Here is a 16919-nt window from a genome sequence, read left to right as displayed (position 1 = left end):
ATGTTACAGCTTCTTGGGGTGAAATTATATAAAAGCCGACCGAGGTAATAGATTTACAGGCATATATTACAAAAGCAAATGGCCTCACAATAAATACACTTATGAGTAACATGATAATTACAAGTAGTTAGGTTATTCACCTAAGCAAGTCTAGTCAGTGCAGGCAGTACCATAGCGTGACAGATGTGTACAATCAAACTCGGATCGTGGCTAGATCTTGCTCAGTGAGCCAAAGTTTAGCTTTGTTCTTGAAAGCGGGGTACCGGGATTCATTTGAGCATGTTTGGGAGTGTTTTCCACAGTTTGGATGCAAGAACCGGGAAACTGGACCCCCCCTGAATTTTATAGTTTAAATCTGGGTATAACAAGTGAGTGAGCTTGTGCAGATCAAAGTGGGCGTGGAGGCGATATTCTGGTGCTTGTTTAGTAAGGCACTTGTGAGTAAGTGCGAGTGCTTTGAGAGATATTCTGTGTACCACTGGGAGCCAGTGGAGGTTCCGTCTGGTGTTGGAAATGTGCACTTTTCTGGGGATATTGAGAGCTGCTCTAATAGCGTTGTTCTGTGTTACTTGAAGCCTGTTAATGTTCTTTTGACTAGTCCCCACATAATGGGCATTACAATAATCGATTTTAGACAGATGAGTTCTTGCCAAAATGATAGTTAGGAGTGGTGATGAAGGGTCTGCAGGCTGTAACTAGTTTACACGTGTATGCTGCTGCTGAGACCACCAAATTGATTTGTTTTGTTAGGGAAAGGGTAGAGTTAAGGTGGAAGCCTAGAGTTTTCGTATTGTTCGATGTCTTAATAGTATTTCCATTAATGACAAAAGGTTTGAATGCCAGATCCAATTTATTGAGTCGAAGGTGGGATCCGAGGCTAAGTAACTCAGTCTTATCGTCGTTTAGGTATAGGCCATGAGATGCCATCCAGGCTTGGATGACTGAGTAGATCTCGTTGAGGACTTAAGTCAGTTGTGTAGTTGCCAGTGATGGGAATTAGTATCTGTGTGTCATCCGCATGATTCATATAAGTGACACACAGATAGTCGAGAATATCAAATAATGGTTTAGTAAACACATTGTATAGTGTAGGGGAGACACAAGACCCTTGTGTGACGCCACATGTGACAGGTAGAGGCTCAGATGAGGCAGATGGTGTGAAGACACGCATAGTTCTGTTTGCAAAGAATGATCTAATCAAAGCAGTGGCCTTAGAGAAATGGGCAGCAGTTTTTAGGTGATGGCAAGCAGAGTATTTGATGATCGACCAAGCTGAATGCTGCCAAAAGGTCAAGTAGTAGTAGTAGTAGAGCTAGCTTGCCTTTGTCTTTGACTTAATAACACAAATCTAGGACATCAATCAGAGCTGTCTCAGTGCCATGTTTTGGGCGGAATCCTATTAGTCTCAAGGTATTTCTGAATTTGTAAGTAGGCTGCTCGGCCTAGTATTTTCAGAAGGAAAGGCACTGTAGTAATCGTCTATAATTTGACGAGTTGCTAGGGTCTAGAGTGGGTTTTTTGATGAGAAGAATGACCCATGCATCCTTAAGGTTATCTGGAACTGAGCCTGCTTTGAATGAGGCATTAATAAAAGTGGTGATGAAAGGGGCTAAGTCGTGGGCAGCTTCCTTGATAATAGAAGCTGGGCAGGAGTCACCTTGACAATTAGATGGTTTAAGTTTTTTGATGATGGTTTCCACCTCGTAGATCGATAAAGGAGAGAAGCTGAACGGTTTGCAATGGTGCCTAGGTGCAGAGATGTTGTCAACCAGTGCTGTGGAGGGAGGGTCAGTCAGTAAACTGCATTTTTTACCATTGATTTTAATCTTCAAAGTAGCTATTTTATCCACGAGTGCTTTTTGTATACTAGTGCACAAATCAGCATTGGTGATGCAATTGTCTGTAGGGGTTATGGGAGATTCAAGTTCTTTGAGGATCTTGAAGAGCTCTTTTGTGTTGGATTCTGCCTGAAGAATCAGTTTATTATAGGTGTCCTTTTTTGCTGAGATGATTGCTGCCTCATATGCTGTGATCAGAATATTTTTGTTAGCGTCTGTTGGATGGCTTTTCCAATGTGACTCTGCATTTCTTTTAGATCTGCGCAAGTCTGTGAGGTGCGAACCACGAGTTGAGGTGTGCACGCTGTCTAGGTTTGCACAGTTTCAATGGGGCTATAGAGTTTAGAGCTTTTAATAAGGTTTGGTTATTAGTATCTACCAAGACCGTGGGGTCAGTACAAGATATTGTGGCTTTACTAAGAAGGGGGAGGATGATCGGTAGTAGTCTCTCCTTAGTAATGTCCTTGTTACGGGTGAGAATGAATGGTGCAATACTAGGTTTGGGATTGGGGGGGACGGGGTGGTGCTTTAACTGAGAAAGTTATCTTATGGTTATCCGACCAGATACATGGAGTGACTGATATCAAACTGATGATACAGTTCAAGTCAGCAAGCCAATCAAGGGTTCTTCCTTTGATATGTGTGGATTCATAGATATGATGATTGAATCCTATGTCGGTCAGTGAACTAGCAAGGTCCTGGGCTTTGGCGTCATTGGGGTCTTGGAATCCAAGATGAAGGTTGCCAAGTAATATTATTTTAGAGTTAGTCTTAGTGTTTCCTGCGAGAAGAATGGAGATAGCCTCAGCGAAGGAGAAGATCGGTCCTGGTGGACGACAGATAAGGTGCATGGTGACTGTTTGGTTTAGAGATAGTAATTCAGCGGATGGGACCTGGTTATTAGGGAGAAGTCTGAGCTGTAGTGCAGCTTTGAAGATGAAGGCTGCTCCTCCTCCTTTTGAATGGTTAGAGTCTGTCATTTCTAATGATGGCATAGTTGTCTGGTATTGCTAGGGCTAATGAAGGTCCAGAAGCTGCGTGTAGCCATGTTTCAGTGACTGCTAAAAAGTCTAGGTCCTCAGTTACAATGAGATCTGCAATGTCAAGGGCATGTGCTTCGACAGATCTAGAGTTAATTAATGCTCCTTTGAGCAAGTTCGTTTTTTCTGACATCGATAGGTTAGGGTGAATAGTAGATGGATTTGAGAGTGGGGTGTTAATATTGACAATATTAGTGGGGGCGGTGATGGATGTTATGGAATTAGTTTTGGTTTTAGAGGAAGGTACTGTTTTTTTGCAAAATCTGGAACTGAGTCTATAGTTCCTGAGAGTGAGTGTACAAGGTTGGTTGGGTGTGGGTTTGCGTGCAAAGTGGTCAAGCCAAAGAGCTGGTGAGTTCAGGTACGGATTAGCGCTTGGCATGGTGTGCTTTGGCTTGGAGCTGTGCAGAGATGCAGTACAAGTTATAATGTTGCAGTCCAATGGAGAAGGGTGAATGCAGGCAGTAAAAATGTCCCTGGATTGGGTATGATGTATACGAACAAGGTTAGAGTATATAGAGTGAAGGCGGATGTTAAAGGTAAGCACTAAGGTTACCGTGGACAAGAGTACCACCCCAAGAGTGTGTGAGGACCAGTACATAGTGAAGTCTATGCAGATCGTAAGTTAAGGCCTCAATACATGGGACATAACCCAAGGCTCGGTTAGCAGTAGTAAGTGAGATTCTTATGCAGCAATTTACTGTGGGTAAGCAGGATAAGGTTGGTTTGCAAGGCAGCAGGCTAGTAATGCTGCTGGAGATAGTTCAGGTAACGCATGTGAGTATTAAATGGCAACTAGTTAATTGGCCGGAGCCTGCAACCAGTGTTATGTATTGCAGCAGTACACAGGTAACTTTGGAATGACTGAATGACTAATCATAGATAGAAGCAGTTAACAAGCTAGACTATGGAATCAAATATTGCTAAGCAGGTAGTCATAGGCAGATACTAGGCAGTGAGGTAATGTGGCTAACGACAGTGCACAAGGGCCTTGAGTAACTGGTGTGCACAGAACAGCATTTGGTTAAACCTCACAGGCTATAACTGAAAGGAACAGAGTAACGTGCTACTAAGGCAATACATTGTATCTGTTATGTCAGTTCGACAGTAATGGTGGCCAACAGTATCATCATATGATGCGCAAATTATATCACAGACAGGCATAGCTCTCAACTCACACGCTTTTGATGGGTGTCACCCGCCTTGTAAAGAGCTGATGCACCCGCCAAGTCTCCTGCACACCCATTCATTCCAATGAGCGTTTCACCCGCCAAAAACAAAATCGAGTGATTTCACCCGCCTTTGCTACACAAATGGTTGAGAGCTAGGGACAGGTTAACTAGGTGGTGAACAGGAAGTGTTTCCCCAAGGGTCTGGGTCGGTATCTTCCCATTAGACGAGGGTCCTAGGGGGATATTAACGTTCATGCATGTAGATACGTCTCGTAGGTATTGTCCAATTGTTCCTTAAGTAGATGGGCGGCAGAGTACAGTGTTATGCCGAGTGTCCTGTATAGTAGTCACAGGTAGGCTTTGCAACAGCCTTAGACTGTTGCCTTTGACGGAAGTGCCGCTGGCGCCTTCCGGTGTAGCCAAGTCAGTAAATACAAGGCAGTATCCAATCTGGCTCACGTGTGGGTTGCTTAGCGACCAATGGCAACAGGGAAGCCGGCCATTTTCTGGCAGCCGCACGTGGAAATGGGCAATGAATGTGCTCGAACAAGCGTGATGGCCCCGGATGGACCGTAGAAAGGATGTCGGGGTACAGCGGGGCCCGGATGGCTTACCCTGCCAGATGCATGAAGCTGGAATCCTCAGAGCTTCCTAGGGGTCGTCAGTGATCATCAGGCGGAGGCCTATGGGAGGGGCTCCAGCCCACCTTCCCTCTCCTGGCAGCGTCGCAATGGGAGTCACCCGTAACTACTGTAATCTCTCTCCATGGCTGCCAAAAGGGTTCCCTTTAACACATTCTCCTTGACGGTCCACCACAGGAGATCCAGCGCGACCCTGCTCAGGATTCGTACCAGATCCGCTATCCTGCCAGAAAACTAACCACAGAATGCATTCTCAGGCGGGCCTCCGACACCAGAAAAATGCAGGGTGCCATGAGACCGGGCAATCTCAGAAAATCGAAGGCCGAAAGATTTGGGGCACTCAAATTTGTTCAACACCTGCGATATGTGGATAGCCCTTACCTCGACTGCCGAAGTTTTCCCTGAGAAAGCGTCCAGGACTGCTCCAATGAATTGAAACATTTGGGAAGGTGTCATGTGGGACTTCTTGAAGATGAAGGAGAAGCCCAGCAAATGGAGAGAGGGGCAGGTGCTGTTCAGATGTTCCTGAGCCTGCTCATGCTCTGATCAGCCAATCTACCAGTTAGGGATAGATGTAAATCCCCACCCCCCTCCCCCTTGGTAGATTCTCTGCCACCACTGCCATAAGCTTGGTGAAGACTCTCGGGCGGAGCTTTGCTCGAAAGACAGTACCCAAAACTTAGTGAGAACCGCCAACGGCGAATCTGTTATCTGTGCTTGAGATGAATCGGCACATGAAAATAAGCATTCTGAAGATCCAATGACACCATCCATCCAATCCTGGAGATGAAGGGCCTTGATGACCTGCAAAAGAGTGACCATCTGGAACTTGTTCAAGCATCCCAAGGACAAGATGGCTTGCAGCCCTCCATCCTTTTTTGGGATCAGAAAATTAAGGAGTGTACCAGCCTAGAGTTCTTTCCGCTACAGCTACCTGATCGATTGCACCCTTCTCCAACAGTGTTTGAACTTCCTGTAGGAGGAGTGGAACTGCTACTTTCAAGGACTGGCCTCATGGGGGACAGTTTGGTGTTTTTTTCAGGAAGAGGAGGCAGTAGCCAAAGGCAACAGTTTGTAGAGCCCAAGCATCTGTTGTAATGATTTGCCATTCCTTCAGATGATGGGTTAACCTGCCCCCACCACAGAAATGCTTTAAGTCTTCAAAGCGGTTTTGGGGCACCGGTCGCTGCAGAAGGCAAGGAAACAGATGCTGTAGCAGCACCTCTTTCGTAGCCAGGCTGATTGTCTAAACACTGTACCAGCAGCCATAGAGCAGCTAATACAGTCTGCAGTGTCCAGATCCGATTGTAAGGATTGAGACACATCTTCTTTTCCATCCTTAATAATGCTCATAAAACCATCCCTTTCTTAACCATCTGGGATGTGCTCAGATGCCAGGGCAATCACCTCCCACAAAGTGTAGGTGCACTTTGCTAGTGCACAGGTTGCATTGGGTGCTTTTAGCACCATACCCGGAGCAGAAATACCTCCACCCCCCATAGCATCGAGCCTTTTATCCTCCCTGTCCGGACGAACCATGGTATAGGCTGCTCCCAAGTGGCTGCTTGAACAATGCTTTGCGGACTTGAATGTTTCGAAAGAAACTCTGGATCCATCGACGAAGGTCTATATTTCTTTGTGAAGTCCTTGTAGACGGCAGAAGTGGTATCAGGTCTTTTCCAGTTCTCCAAGATCCTATTCTTGAATGTTGTATGAAAAGGAAGGATTGGGTCCTTAGGTGGCCCCTTATCCAAAATATCAAACAAGTCATCCTGTTCATACTCAACAGATGACCTGCCCCAGCTGAGGTATTCTATTACCTTTGCCATCACTGATCTACAAGAAGCATCAATGTGTCCTGTGCCTTCAGGAGTGCAAAAATAGAATTCTAGCAAAGTATACAGACCACTGGCCTCCGTTAGGGTGTCCACAAGGTCCTTCATTGATGATTCCTGAGATATTAGCTGCTCTGGAACAAGAGTGTCGTACTCCAGGCCAAAACTGTAATTAGAGCTTTCCACCTCACCTCAAAAATAGAGGCCATAGACTTTAAAAGTCTCTTGTCTTGCAGTTTGTAAACCTTAGACGATTCCTTAGACGCTGAGGGCCTCGACTCCAACAAATTCGACGTTGATGAACTCTACTTCGATGTCTTCGAAGCTCTGGGTCGGAGGAGTAGCATCCCTTCGGGGGCTTCGAATCCTTTGAAGTCTTCGACGACCTGCTGTCTGGGCTCTTAGGCGCGTGGTCAGCAGTTTTCATAGACTGCAGGTCTGCCTTCTGCACAATGGGGTCGGGAGTCTAACAACTTCTTCGAAGGGGCTGATGTCGTCGCCATCTCAAACAACCCCAACATCTGCAGACAGAATTACTCCAGTTCTGCCTTACTAGCCCCCTTCCTTGGAAAGATGACCGGTTTCCCATCGGGCAAGGAATCCGTAGAGGACGATCCGGCGCGATGACGCCTTTTCTTAGATCTCCACGAAGACGACGATGAGGAATGACGAGACCTCCAACTCTTAGCACGCTTGCCATGCATTTTGGTCCAGTGTGGACATCTCCCTCTTGGGCTCTTATCTTCGGATGATTTTTTGTGGGGGTTACTGAAGACTATATTGGGGAGGCTTTGCCCAAAGCAAGTTTCCCCTTCCTCCCTTTTAAAGCTTTTCCAGTCACAGACTGGCCCGAGCTACAATCATTGACTATGTGGCCCCGACCCCAAGCACCAGGGACAAACCCAATGAGGATTGATTATAGACATTTTAGCTGAACACTCTGCACTTCTCTTGAAGCCAGTTTTCAGAGTATGGGTTGACATTTTCTGAAAAAACATGCAAACTACACAGCTATCGATCATGCTGAGGCGAAGAACCATTTCAAGCAGCTGTGTGCAAAAACAGAACTAAGAAGGGGCGCGGTCATGCCTTATATACCAGTGTCATACTCGTATGACTGAGGCCCTCTAAGGAAAAAAGGTCGACGACGCACAGCGGCCTCTGCTGAGAAAAGTTTGAGCTGCAAGCAGGATATCGGATATATCAAAGATGAGGAATACGTGGGAATACACAATCAAATGAAAGCCCTTTTACTTGGAAAAATGTACCTGCTTTCCCTCGTGCAAGGAATCCAAAGACGACAATCTGGAGCAATGATGCCTTTTCCTAGATCTCCTTCAAGACTATGAAGAGCATTGAGACCTCGGCCTAGAGCGCTTAGCAGGTTTGCTGCGCTTCTAGGACCAGCAAGGAGAAACATTTCTCGAGCTCTTGTCTTCAGATGATTTTGCCTTTGATGGAGTGACCGAAGGAGACTTAGGGGGAGGGCCTGCTTAAAGAGTTTGTCCCCCTCCTCTCTTTTAGGGATTTAACCGTCATCGATTGGCACGAGCCACAGTCGCCAAATAAGCACCAGAGACATACCCGATGTGCAATAGTAATGGACATTTTGAAAACGCAATCGGCACATCTCTTGAATCCTGTTTGAGGTAGATGAAGACATACTTCGACAATTTCTCGAATTGCGCAGCAAAGAATACACGCCAAGGCAAGTGAACTGTTTCGAGCAAGCCGTGCAGAAAAATGGAACTGAGGCAATGGGCGCAGTGCATGCCATTTATACGGACACCAATGAAATACTTGATAGGGATGGAGACCGTCAAAGGACAAGGTCGGCGACGACGCATGGCACCCTCTGCTGTGAAAAGGTTCTGAGCTGCAAGCAGTATATCGGAGTATATCAAAGATGAGGAAAACGTGGGAGGACACAATCCATTTGAAAGGGTGTTTTAGCCACCAAACGTTCAGTAGTACAACTGGCCAGCACTAGTCAGCCAACTGAAATGGCTACATATGCCAAATTAAGATTGTGCTGAATTTTTTAGCTTGTCAACCGGCAACATGAAAGTTGTGCATGAAAGTTTTGTGGCCCCCAAGTTTCTAATAAGATGCAGCTAAAGAGACTGCAACACGTGCACAACTGCTATGAGCTCAAAAAAAAACTTTGAATACTTCCTACATGTTATACAATAAGGGAATTCCCAGAGATATTGTGCAATGTGACTGACTTTTTTGTGATATTTTGTTTGTTTCAGAAGATTGATTTCAAGGCTTTGTTCTTTATGGCCAACCAAGAAAGTCTGATCTGCCAAATCTCGCACAAATTATTTAAAGTCGAATCAAACAATCGTTCGATAAAAGAAACAATCAAATATGTTTCAGAAACAAATACAGATGGTGGGCCTGAACAAGACAATGGAAACATTCCCAGGGTCTGTATTTGTTGAACCCTGTACCGAAGAGATGAAACGTCTGCATCTTGGGCGAGTCAGAGGTGCAATATAGGGCTATATTGCAACTCATGGAAACTGATGGGTCACCCTACATTCTGAAAAGGCGATTTTTGCTATATGGTGTTTTAGTGTCAAAATGAATGCAAACGTACCAATCTCAATACTAAGCAAAGTTTAACCACAGTATGTAGACTGGCCCAAAACTGACAACAGGGACGAAGGGGATTCAGAATAAAAGCAGCGAGGGAGGAAGTCTACCACTGTTTTTGTATATTTCTGGTGTCTACATCAAATCAGAGCACTTTTGGCTCAATAGAGGCTTTGAAACAGATTTCAGAAATGGAATACGAGGAGACTGCAGGCTGTTTGAACAATCCATTTCACTAGTTGAACGTTACGTTGGTTCAAATGGAAATCGCAACATGCCGTAATAATCTTCAGGAACAAAAAGCTAATGAGGATGGACATTTGCCTGTCCGAGATTTGGACAAAGTATGGTCAGCCCAAGAGGGTTCAGAGGACTTTGCAGGTCACCCCAGAACCATCCAGACAGGGTCATTGGTGAGCAAGTGGCCTGTCGCAGAGTGCCGCTTTCCTAGCGGAGTGACTTGGCACACACTTGTGCTACTTGCAACTGCACAGATGTTTTCTGCATGATAGCGAGATGACCTATTACTGCTCAAGGATTGGCCATCCGTGGTATTACCCTTATTCAGAGAAATAAAATATCATCAAAAAGGAAACCCCCAGTAAAAAATAAAAGGTGCGAGAGAAGAAGGTTGTAGCCTTCAAATAAAGTCGGCCGTTTTTGAGCAGTTGGTTACGTGGCTATCTCCAGAGATGTACCAAGTGTGGTTCCAATGGCTATGCTAAGAGAGTACGATGTTAACCACTTGGGCAATAATTCCTAGTTGTGCCACGTGGAGGGGCACCAAGTGCCCCAAAACTGGGAATAATAGAGGGTTGCATGTTGTACAACAATTATACAGGACTTCGAAGGGTCATTCTCTGAAATGGAGGGTGACCAGATGTCCTGGCTTTGCCGGGACTGTCCTGGGATTGGGACCTCTGTCCCCCTGTTCCGAGAGTTTTTATGTTTTAAAAACCCTGTGCCGTTTTTGGGCAAGGGGAGAGTGACGTCTGTTTTTTTTTTATCACAAACATTTATCAACTATATAAACAGTATTGGATGCTAAGAATGTCATCTTATTAGGACCAGGTACAAGCATTATGCATTACATGCTTGCACCAGAGACTGGCTGAGAGGAAAGTACATAGCAAGATATGTAAAGTTAAACAGAACAAAAGCACCTTTGTTATTAATATTACTTTTTTTTTTAGTGTGTTATAGTTGAGATGCTCAACATTTTGACACAAAATTCCAATAACAGTCATGTTCATTGCACAAATATTACATTAAAATACATAATTCAATCAGTATCATGTTTGGTATATACATGCTTTTATCAACCCTCAAGCAGCACAATTTGTATGCATATACTGTGGGAATGGCTGAGGGGGAGGTCCGTTATGGGAGCGGGGGGTGGGGGTTTGGGAGGGAGTGCGCGGGGAGTCCTTTATGTTGTTGGCTGTCCTGGTTTTTTTACTTGAAAATCTGGACACCATACTGAAATAGGCAAAACCTTTGTCCAACAAAAAAAAGTATGAAAGAAACAGTGCCATCAGTTTCATGAATCAGCCCGGATTCCAACTTCTTCTGTTGTGGATAAAGGTAAACATACTTGTGGGCCAATAACTGCAGTATTACATGGTGCTGCGCTCTGTAGGTTTCAAGTAACAGCATCCTAGAGCTTTAGGATTCTTGAAAAAGCATTCAAATGTCAGGGCTGGATTCAGCGTGTGGATCTTAAGAGTGAGCTTTATGGGACAAAAGTAACATTCCTAGCTGCTAATTGTAAAGCCCAATATGCAACGTGGCGCAGCTATAGCCGTTCTGACTCCAGATCAGAAGGTTGCATGTTCAAATCACGTCGTGATCAAGTCTCCCTTAATTTTCAGAGCTACTTAATAGCACAATATGGTGCATCAATAAACCCAAATTGTAAAAACAAAATTAAATACATATGAAAATAAGTAAATAAATCTAATTAGTGAGCCTTCATCCAGTAACAAAAAAACAGACTATATATACACCGATGTATACAAATGTGAGACCTACCACTATCATGCGACAGCTGGCGTCGGATTACAGGAGTAGGAGATGTGGGACTTGGAGGAACTGTGGTTATAGTCGGTGTCTGACGAGTAGTTGCACAGATAACAGCAGAAGCAGGAATGTTTGCAATTTCATGATCAATGCTGGGGCTAGTCGGCTCATCTACAAGCAAATAAAATATTTCAGTGTTAAAACGTTATAAATATTCAATAAAGTTAAAGCTGAAACATGCCATACCAACAAAATATCCAATGTGCTAAAGAGATTAAGAACAAGGACTTAGTTAGGGACATATGGCACTAAAATGTGCTTCCACTGAACAATTTGCGAGAAAGAAGTCAATATCTTTAGATGTGTTCGAGCAACTGGCATTAAAATAATTCACGAAAAAGGCATGTACACATCCCATTTAGCCATTTTAGTAGAAAATCATCAGCAAAACAAGAGAATATAATTCTTAGATATGTACCCAAAGGTTAACAGCTCCTGACTGCTTCCTTAATGTACATGTATGTAAGGTGTTACATGATCTCACAGTGGATTGAAATCGGATTTCTATTTTTTTCAGACTCGAAATGGTTAATCCTGTACATTTCACATAAATGAATAAAAAGCACGTCTTCATAATCCCACTTTTCCGGGTGCACTCATTTTTTAAATGTATGAATAAAACAATTCACAAATAATTGTCTCGAGCATACATGTAGCAGAGGATCTGTACCTTCCGATCCGGATAGGGAATATAAAACATTCGTCAAAACGTTATAATCACTGGCGCAGTGCCCACTGATGCCTCGACAACATGTTCAAGTGTGTTTAATTAGACACCGCAATAAAAGAAAAATATGTAGTGTTCTACCCACCTATTACATCGTCCACAAAATGGATGTACAAACCATGGCAGTCCACGCATCTCCAACACCGCCCAGATTCTATAGCAACAAGGGTCAATGTGCCTTTTCTTGATGTGTTAAAGAATCGCCACACTCTTCGTGACAATGGATTGCAAATCATGCTTCAATGCGAATAACTGAAAAAGGTTGGTCCGTTGCACCAGAGTCGCATGTACCAGCTTCTCAACTATTTCTAAAACACCACCATGAGCAAGATTCAGAATACTCTCGACGTCCCAGCAGTCACGACTGCTTGAATGCATGTCGCCAAACAAGTCTAACAAGTGCATGCACACTATAGGTGATGCTTTGCCAATTTAATATTCAAGGCTTCTGAAAAGCCCATTGACATCAGATCACTTTCACAAACAAAGGTTTATTCTTTGCTTTGCTCAGTTAGATTTGCATGTACTGCATTGTGATGCTGAAACTATCACTGAGTGTTCTGTTCCAAGCGTTTCAGTGCAGGCGACTGCTTAGGCCATCACACTAGGGTAGTAACCCTTGCGATACTAAACATGTGGAAAAAGATATAAAACTGATTACTTTAATTGATCAGTTTGTTTTCCAATATGGTGTGCAGAAAAGCACAGACACAAACCGTGACGAAAAAGGCACTGCTAAAGCAAACCAAACCATTCTCTAGTTTAGGTAGCCTGATGTGTGGAAGTACAAAAGTTTCAACCAAATCACACCATCAAAAGTAGCATGACAAAACCCCACACTGTTACCAAGATCACATTCTATTTTCGGTGTGTTCAGAGAAGTCACCACAATTATGGAAACTAAATCTAATGAATGAGAGGACTGGCAGTTTACTTTACTAGGCGCGTTTCATTCGTTCCCTTAGCCGGTTTATCAAATGCATTTTCCTAACACATTTGAAACAGAAAGCAGATGACGAACTATATTTGAAGACTCCACTGCAAACGCTGGCTTTACACCTCGCATTGAGTTTATAGTAATGCTTACAAAAGTGTGCTCAGATCACATGTCAGAGATGAACAAGTTACTTTCTTACCTGGTAACGTTCTTTCGATGGGATGGTCAGACGACGTATTCCATATCTATGACAGGTAATGTCAACAGCTGTGCTGCTTTGGAAAATCTTCGACGTCTGCGTCGAAGCGATGCGCCGTCCCCGAGGACCTCCTCCAACGGCCGACGTCACCCGATGTGATAAGTAGGATGCACAACGCCCGTAGCCTCAGTTGTAGTTTTATCCCCCAGAACGTGACACACCAGTTTTCTGCCAGTCAGACACACAAGGCCTTGCGGAACGCAAGCTGCAATCGCAAAATTAATTCTGCAGCGGGGAAGGTAGGGAGGGAGCGATATGGAATACGTCGGACCATCCCATCGAAAGAACGTTACCAGGTAAGAAAGTAACTTGTTCTTCGAGGAGATTGGGTCCTCCGACGTATTCCATATCTATGACAGACTCCCAAAGCAGTACGATGCAAGAAGGTGGGAAAAGAATTTAGAACACAAATTTAGCATGCCCAACCAAATTGCAGAATAAAGGACTGCCTTGCCAAGGGCCAGATCCTGCCCTCGGATGGAATCGAGGGAGTAGTGACGTACAAAAGTATGTACCGAAGCCCAGGTGGCTGCACCACAGATGTGACGAATAGGAACACCCCTCTGCAGGGAAGTAGACGCTGCCACTCCCATGGTAGAATGGGTCCGCAAGCCAGCCGGAGGGTCCTTACCCGCCAAGCGGCAACACTCGGAGATAGCTAAAATAATCCAACGAGACAAAGTCTGTTTCCTCACAGCTTGTCCCAAAAGCTTTCCAGCGTAACCAATGAAAAGTTGATCGTCCACTCTGACCCGGGACATGCACAAAATATAAAAGCTCAACGCTCTCCTAGGATCAAGCCTATGGAGCCTCTCCTCTTCCGTACCAGGATGTGGAGGAGGATAGAACGCCGGAAGAACAACCTTCTGGCTCAAATGAAATTCCGAAACCACCTTCTGAAGTAATGAAGGACGAACTCTAAGGACAACCCTGTCCTTATGAAACACAGTGAAGGGTGGCTTAACTGAAAGTGCCTGTAACTCACTCACTCTGCGGGTGGAAGTAAACGCAACCAAAAACACAGTTTTCAGAGTTAACAGTCTCAAAGGGCAAGAATGCAAAGGCTCAAACGAGCACCCATAAGAAACTTAAGAACAAGGTTCAAATCCCAAACGGGCACCAGAAAAGGTGACGGAGGGAACACATTAGTGAGCCCTTTCAAAAACTGAGAAATTAAAGGAATCTTAAAATAGGAACATTCTTCAGACGAGCGCTTAAATATGGACAGCGCCGCCAGGTAACCTTTAATGGTCCCCACTTGCAAGCCCCTGTGGGCCAAGGAAAGCACAAAAGGCAGAACCATAGGAATGTCACACTCAAAAGGATCCACATTCTTAACTCTGCACCAGTCGCAGAACTTTCTCCAACGGCAACAGTACATAGACTTTGTTGCCGGCCGCCTGGCCGAGAGCAACACCTCTATCACGTCTTCAGGGAGGTCCCAATCCTTATACCTCAACCTTTCAGAAGCCAAGCGTGAAGGTTGAGGGATCTGACCTCTGGATGGAGAACCTGACCCCACTCCCGTGAGAGCAGATCGTCTCGGTATGGAAGATGACATGGAGGGCAGATGGACAAGTCGAGAAGGTCCGGGTACCACGTCCTCCGGGCCCATGCTGGAGCAATGAGGATCATCCGGGAACCAAACCTCCGTAACCTCCGCAGTACTTGCGGGATGACGGGGACTGGAGGAAATGCGTACAGCAGTGGGAATGACCACTCCACCACGAATGCGTCTCCTAAGGCTCCTTTTGGAGGAAATTCCCGCGATCAGAACCTTTCGCACTTCCGGTTGACATTGGAGGTGAAGAGATCCACTTGAGGGGTCCCCCAAAGGGCGAAGATCTCCAGGAGAATCTCCTGAGCCAGCTCCCACTCGTGGGAGATCACGCTCTGCCTGCTCAGAGCATCCGCCGTCTCGTTGTCGTCTCCGGCCAGATGAACCGCTGAGATCGAAACTTCCTGCTGTATGGCCCAGAACTCGAGCTGCATCGCCTCCCTGCACAGCGGAAGTGACCCTGCTCCCCCCCTCCCCTTTTTGTTGAGGTAGTGCATGGCCACCGTGTTGTCCGTTAGAATCAGGACACTCTTTCCTCGCACAGTTGGTAGAAAAGCCTTCAGGGCTAGCCTGATGGCTCTCGGCTCCAACAGATTGATATGGAGTCTGGACTCCGACGGAGACCAACGACCGCCGACTGTCAACTCGTTGGCATGAGCTCCCCATCCCGTGAGGGTGCGGTCTGTCACAATCGTCACCTCCGGCCAGGGCAGCCAAAATTGGGCCCCCTTCATCAGATTGCCTTCGACGGCCCACCACAGAAGGTCCTGGGCGACCGAGGGCGGCACCTGAACAGGGGCTGACAACCTGCCAGAGGACTGAGACCACTGGAGCTTGAGTGCCCATTGCAAAGATCCCATCTGCAACCTGGCCTCTGGCACCAGAAGAATGCAGGATGCCATGAGGCCGAGCAGTCTCAATAACTCTGACGCTGGGAGAGTCTGGGCAAGCTGAAACTTGTGCACCATATGCTGAATGTGAAGAGCCCTCACCTGGGGAGGAAAACACAGCCCCAGGGATGTGTCGAGCACTGCTCCGATGTACTGGAGCCGCTGTGTTGGCGTCAAATGGGACGTCTTTAAATTGAGGGAGAAGCCCAGCTTGTGAAGGGAGTGGCAGGTGACGGACAGATGATCCAGGACTTGCTCGGGAGAGCTCCCCCTGATAAACCAATTGTCCAGGTAGGGGTAGACGTGAATCCCCTTTCCTGAGATGCGCTGCCACGACCACCATGAGCTTGGTGAAAACCCTCAGGGCGGAGGTCAATCCAAACGGCAGGACCCGAAACTGAAAGTGCGAGTCGCCAACCGCAAACCTCAGGTACTTCTTGTGCTTGGGATGGATCGGCACATGGAATTAAGCGTCCTTGAGGTCGAGAGACACCAACCAATCCTGAAGTTGAAGGGCCTGGAGGACTTGAGAGAGAGTAACCATCTTGAACTTGTCCTTCCTGAGGCGTTTGTTCAAACCGCGCAAGTCCATGATCGGTCTCAATCCCCTGTCTTTCTTCGAAATCAAAAAATAAGGGGAATACCATCCCTTGTTCCTCTCTGCTACAGGCACCAGTTCTATGGCGCCTTTCTCCAGCAGGGCTTGCATTTCTTGCGCAAGGAGCGGATCCAGACTCTTCAAAGAGGTTCCCAGGTGGATTGTCGTGAGGCCTCTGCCGAAAAGGAAGACAGTAGCCGTGGGTTATGATCTCCAGAACCCACACATCTGAAGTAATGGCACGCCACTCTACAAGATGCTGCGCCAGCCTTCCCCCAACCGGCGAACCATGGGACATGGCCTCATGACTGAGCTGAAGCGGCGTTGCCTGAGGGCAAAGAGGCAACTGCCCAAGCGGCCTTGGCACCTCGAGTACCTTGTTTTCCACCTCTGGCACTCTTACGGTGGCCTCTTTGACTGACAGCTCCTTTTGCTTTACTGAAGGACGAGTAATAGCGAAAGGAACCTCCCCTCCATTGTTGTCCCCTAGGACGAAAACTCGGAGGTTGTCCAACTGCAGCGCCCAACGACTTTGCTGCAGCTTTGGAGGTCTGCAACCTCTCAAGGCTCTCGTCAGCCTTGCTGCCAAAAAGATGTTCACCGTGAAAGGGCATGTTGAGGAGCCGGGACTGCACATCAGGAGCGAACCCAGACTTCCGCAACCAGGCAAACCTGCGTATTACGATGCTCACTGCCATGGACCGGCTGACACAATCTGCCATGTCCATACCCAACTGAACGGCC

At 46.1% G+C, this 16919-nt stretch overlaps 1 protein-coding gene across 4 annotated transcripts in view; it reads right to left on the bottom strand.

Annotated features, from left to right (window-relative positions):
• The window catches only part of ARHGAP21 (Rho GTPase activating protein 21), a 1630902-nt gene that overhangs the window by 770019 nt on the left and 843964 nt on the right, over positions 1-16919 (bottom strand). For all 4 annotated transcript variants that reach the window (XM_069648161.1, XM_069648162.1, XM_069648163.1 and 1 more), the window contains one exon: positions 11159-11317. In XM_069648161.1, coding sequence (XP_069504262.1) covers positions 11159-11317 — 159 coding nt within the window. The remainder of the gene's footprint in view (positions 1-11158; positions 11318-16919) is intronic.

The sequence above is a fragment of the Ambystoma mexicanum genome, chromosome 2q, assembly GCF_040938575.1.
Source record: "Ambystoma mexicanum isolate Mex_15411 chromosome 2q, UKY_AmexF1_1, whole genome shotgun sequence".
In the NCBI taxonomy this organism is placed as follows: Eukaryota; Metazoa; Chordata; class Amphibia; order Caudata; family Ambystomatidae; genus Ambystoma; species Ambystoma mexicanum.
The sequence above is the reverse complement of the archived record's forward strand: the minus strand, read 5'-3'. Positions and strand labels throughout refer to the sequence as shown.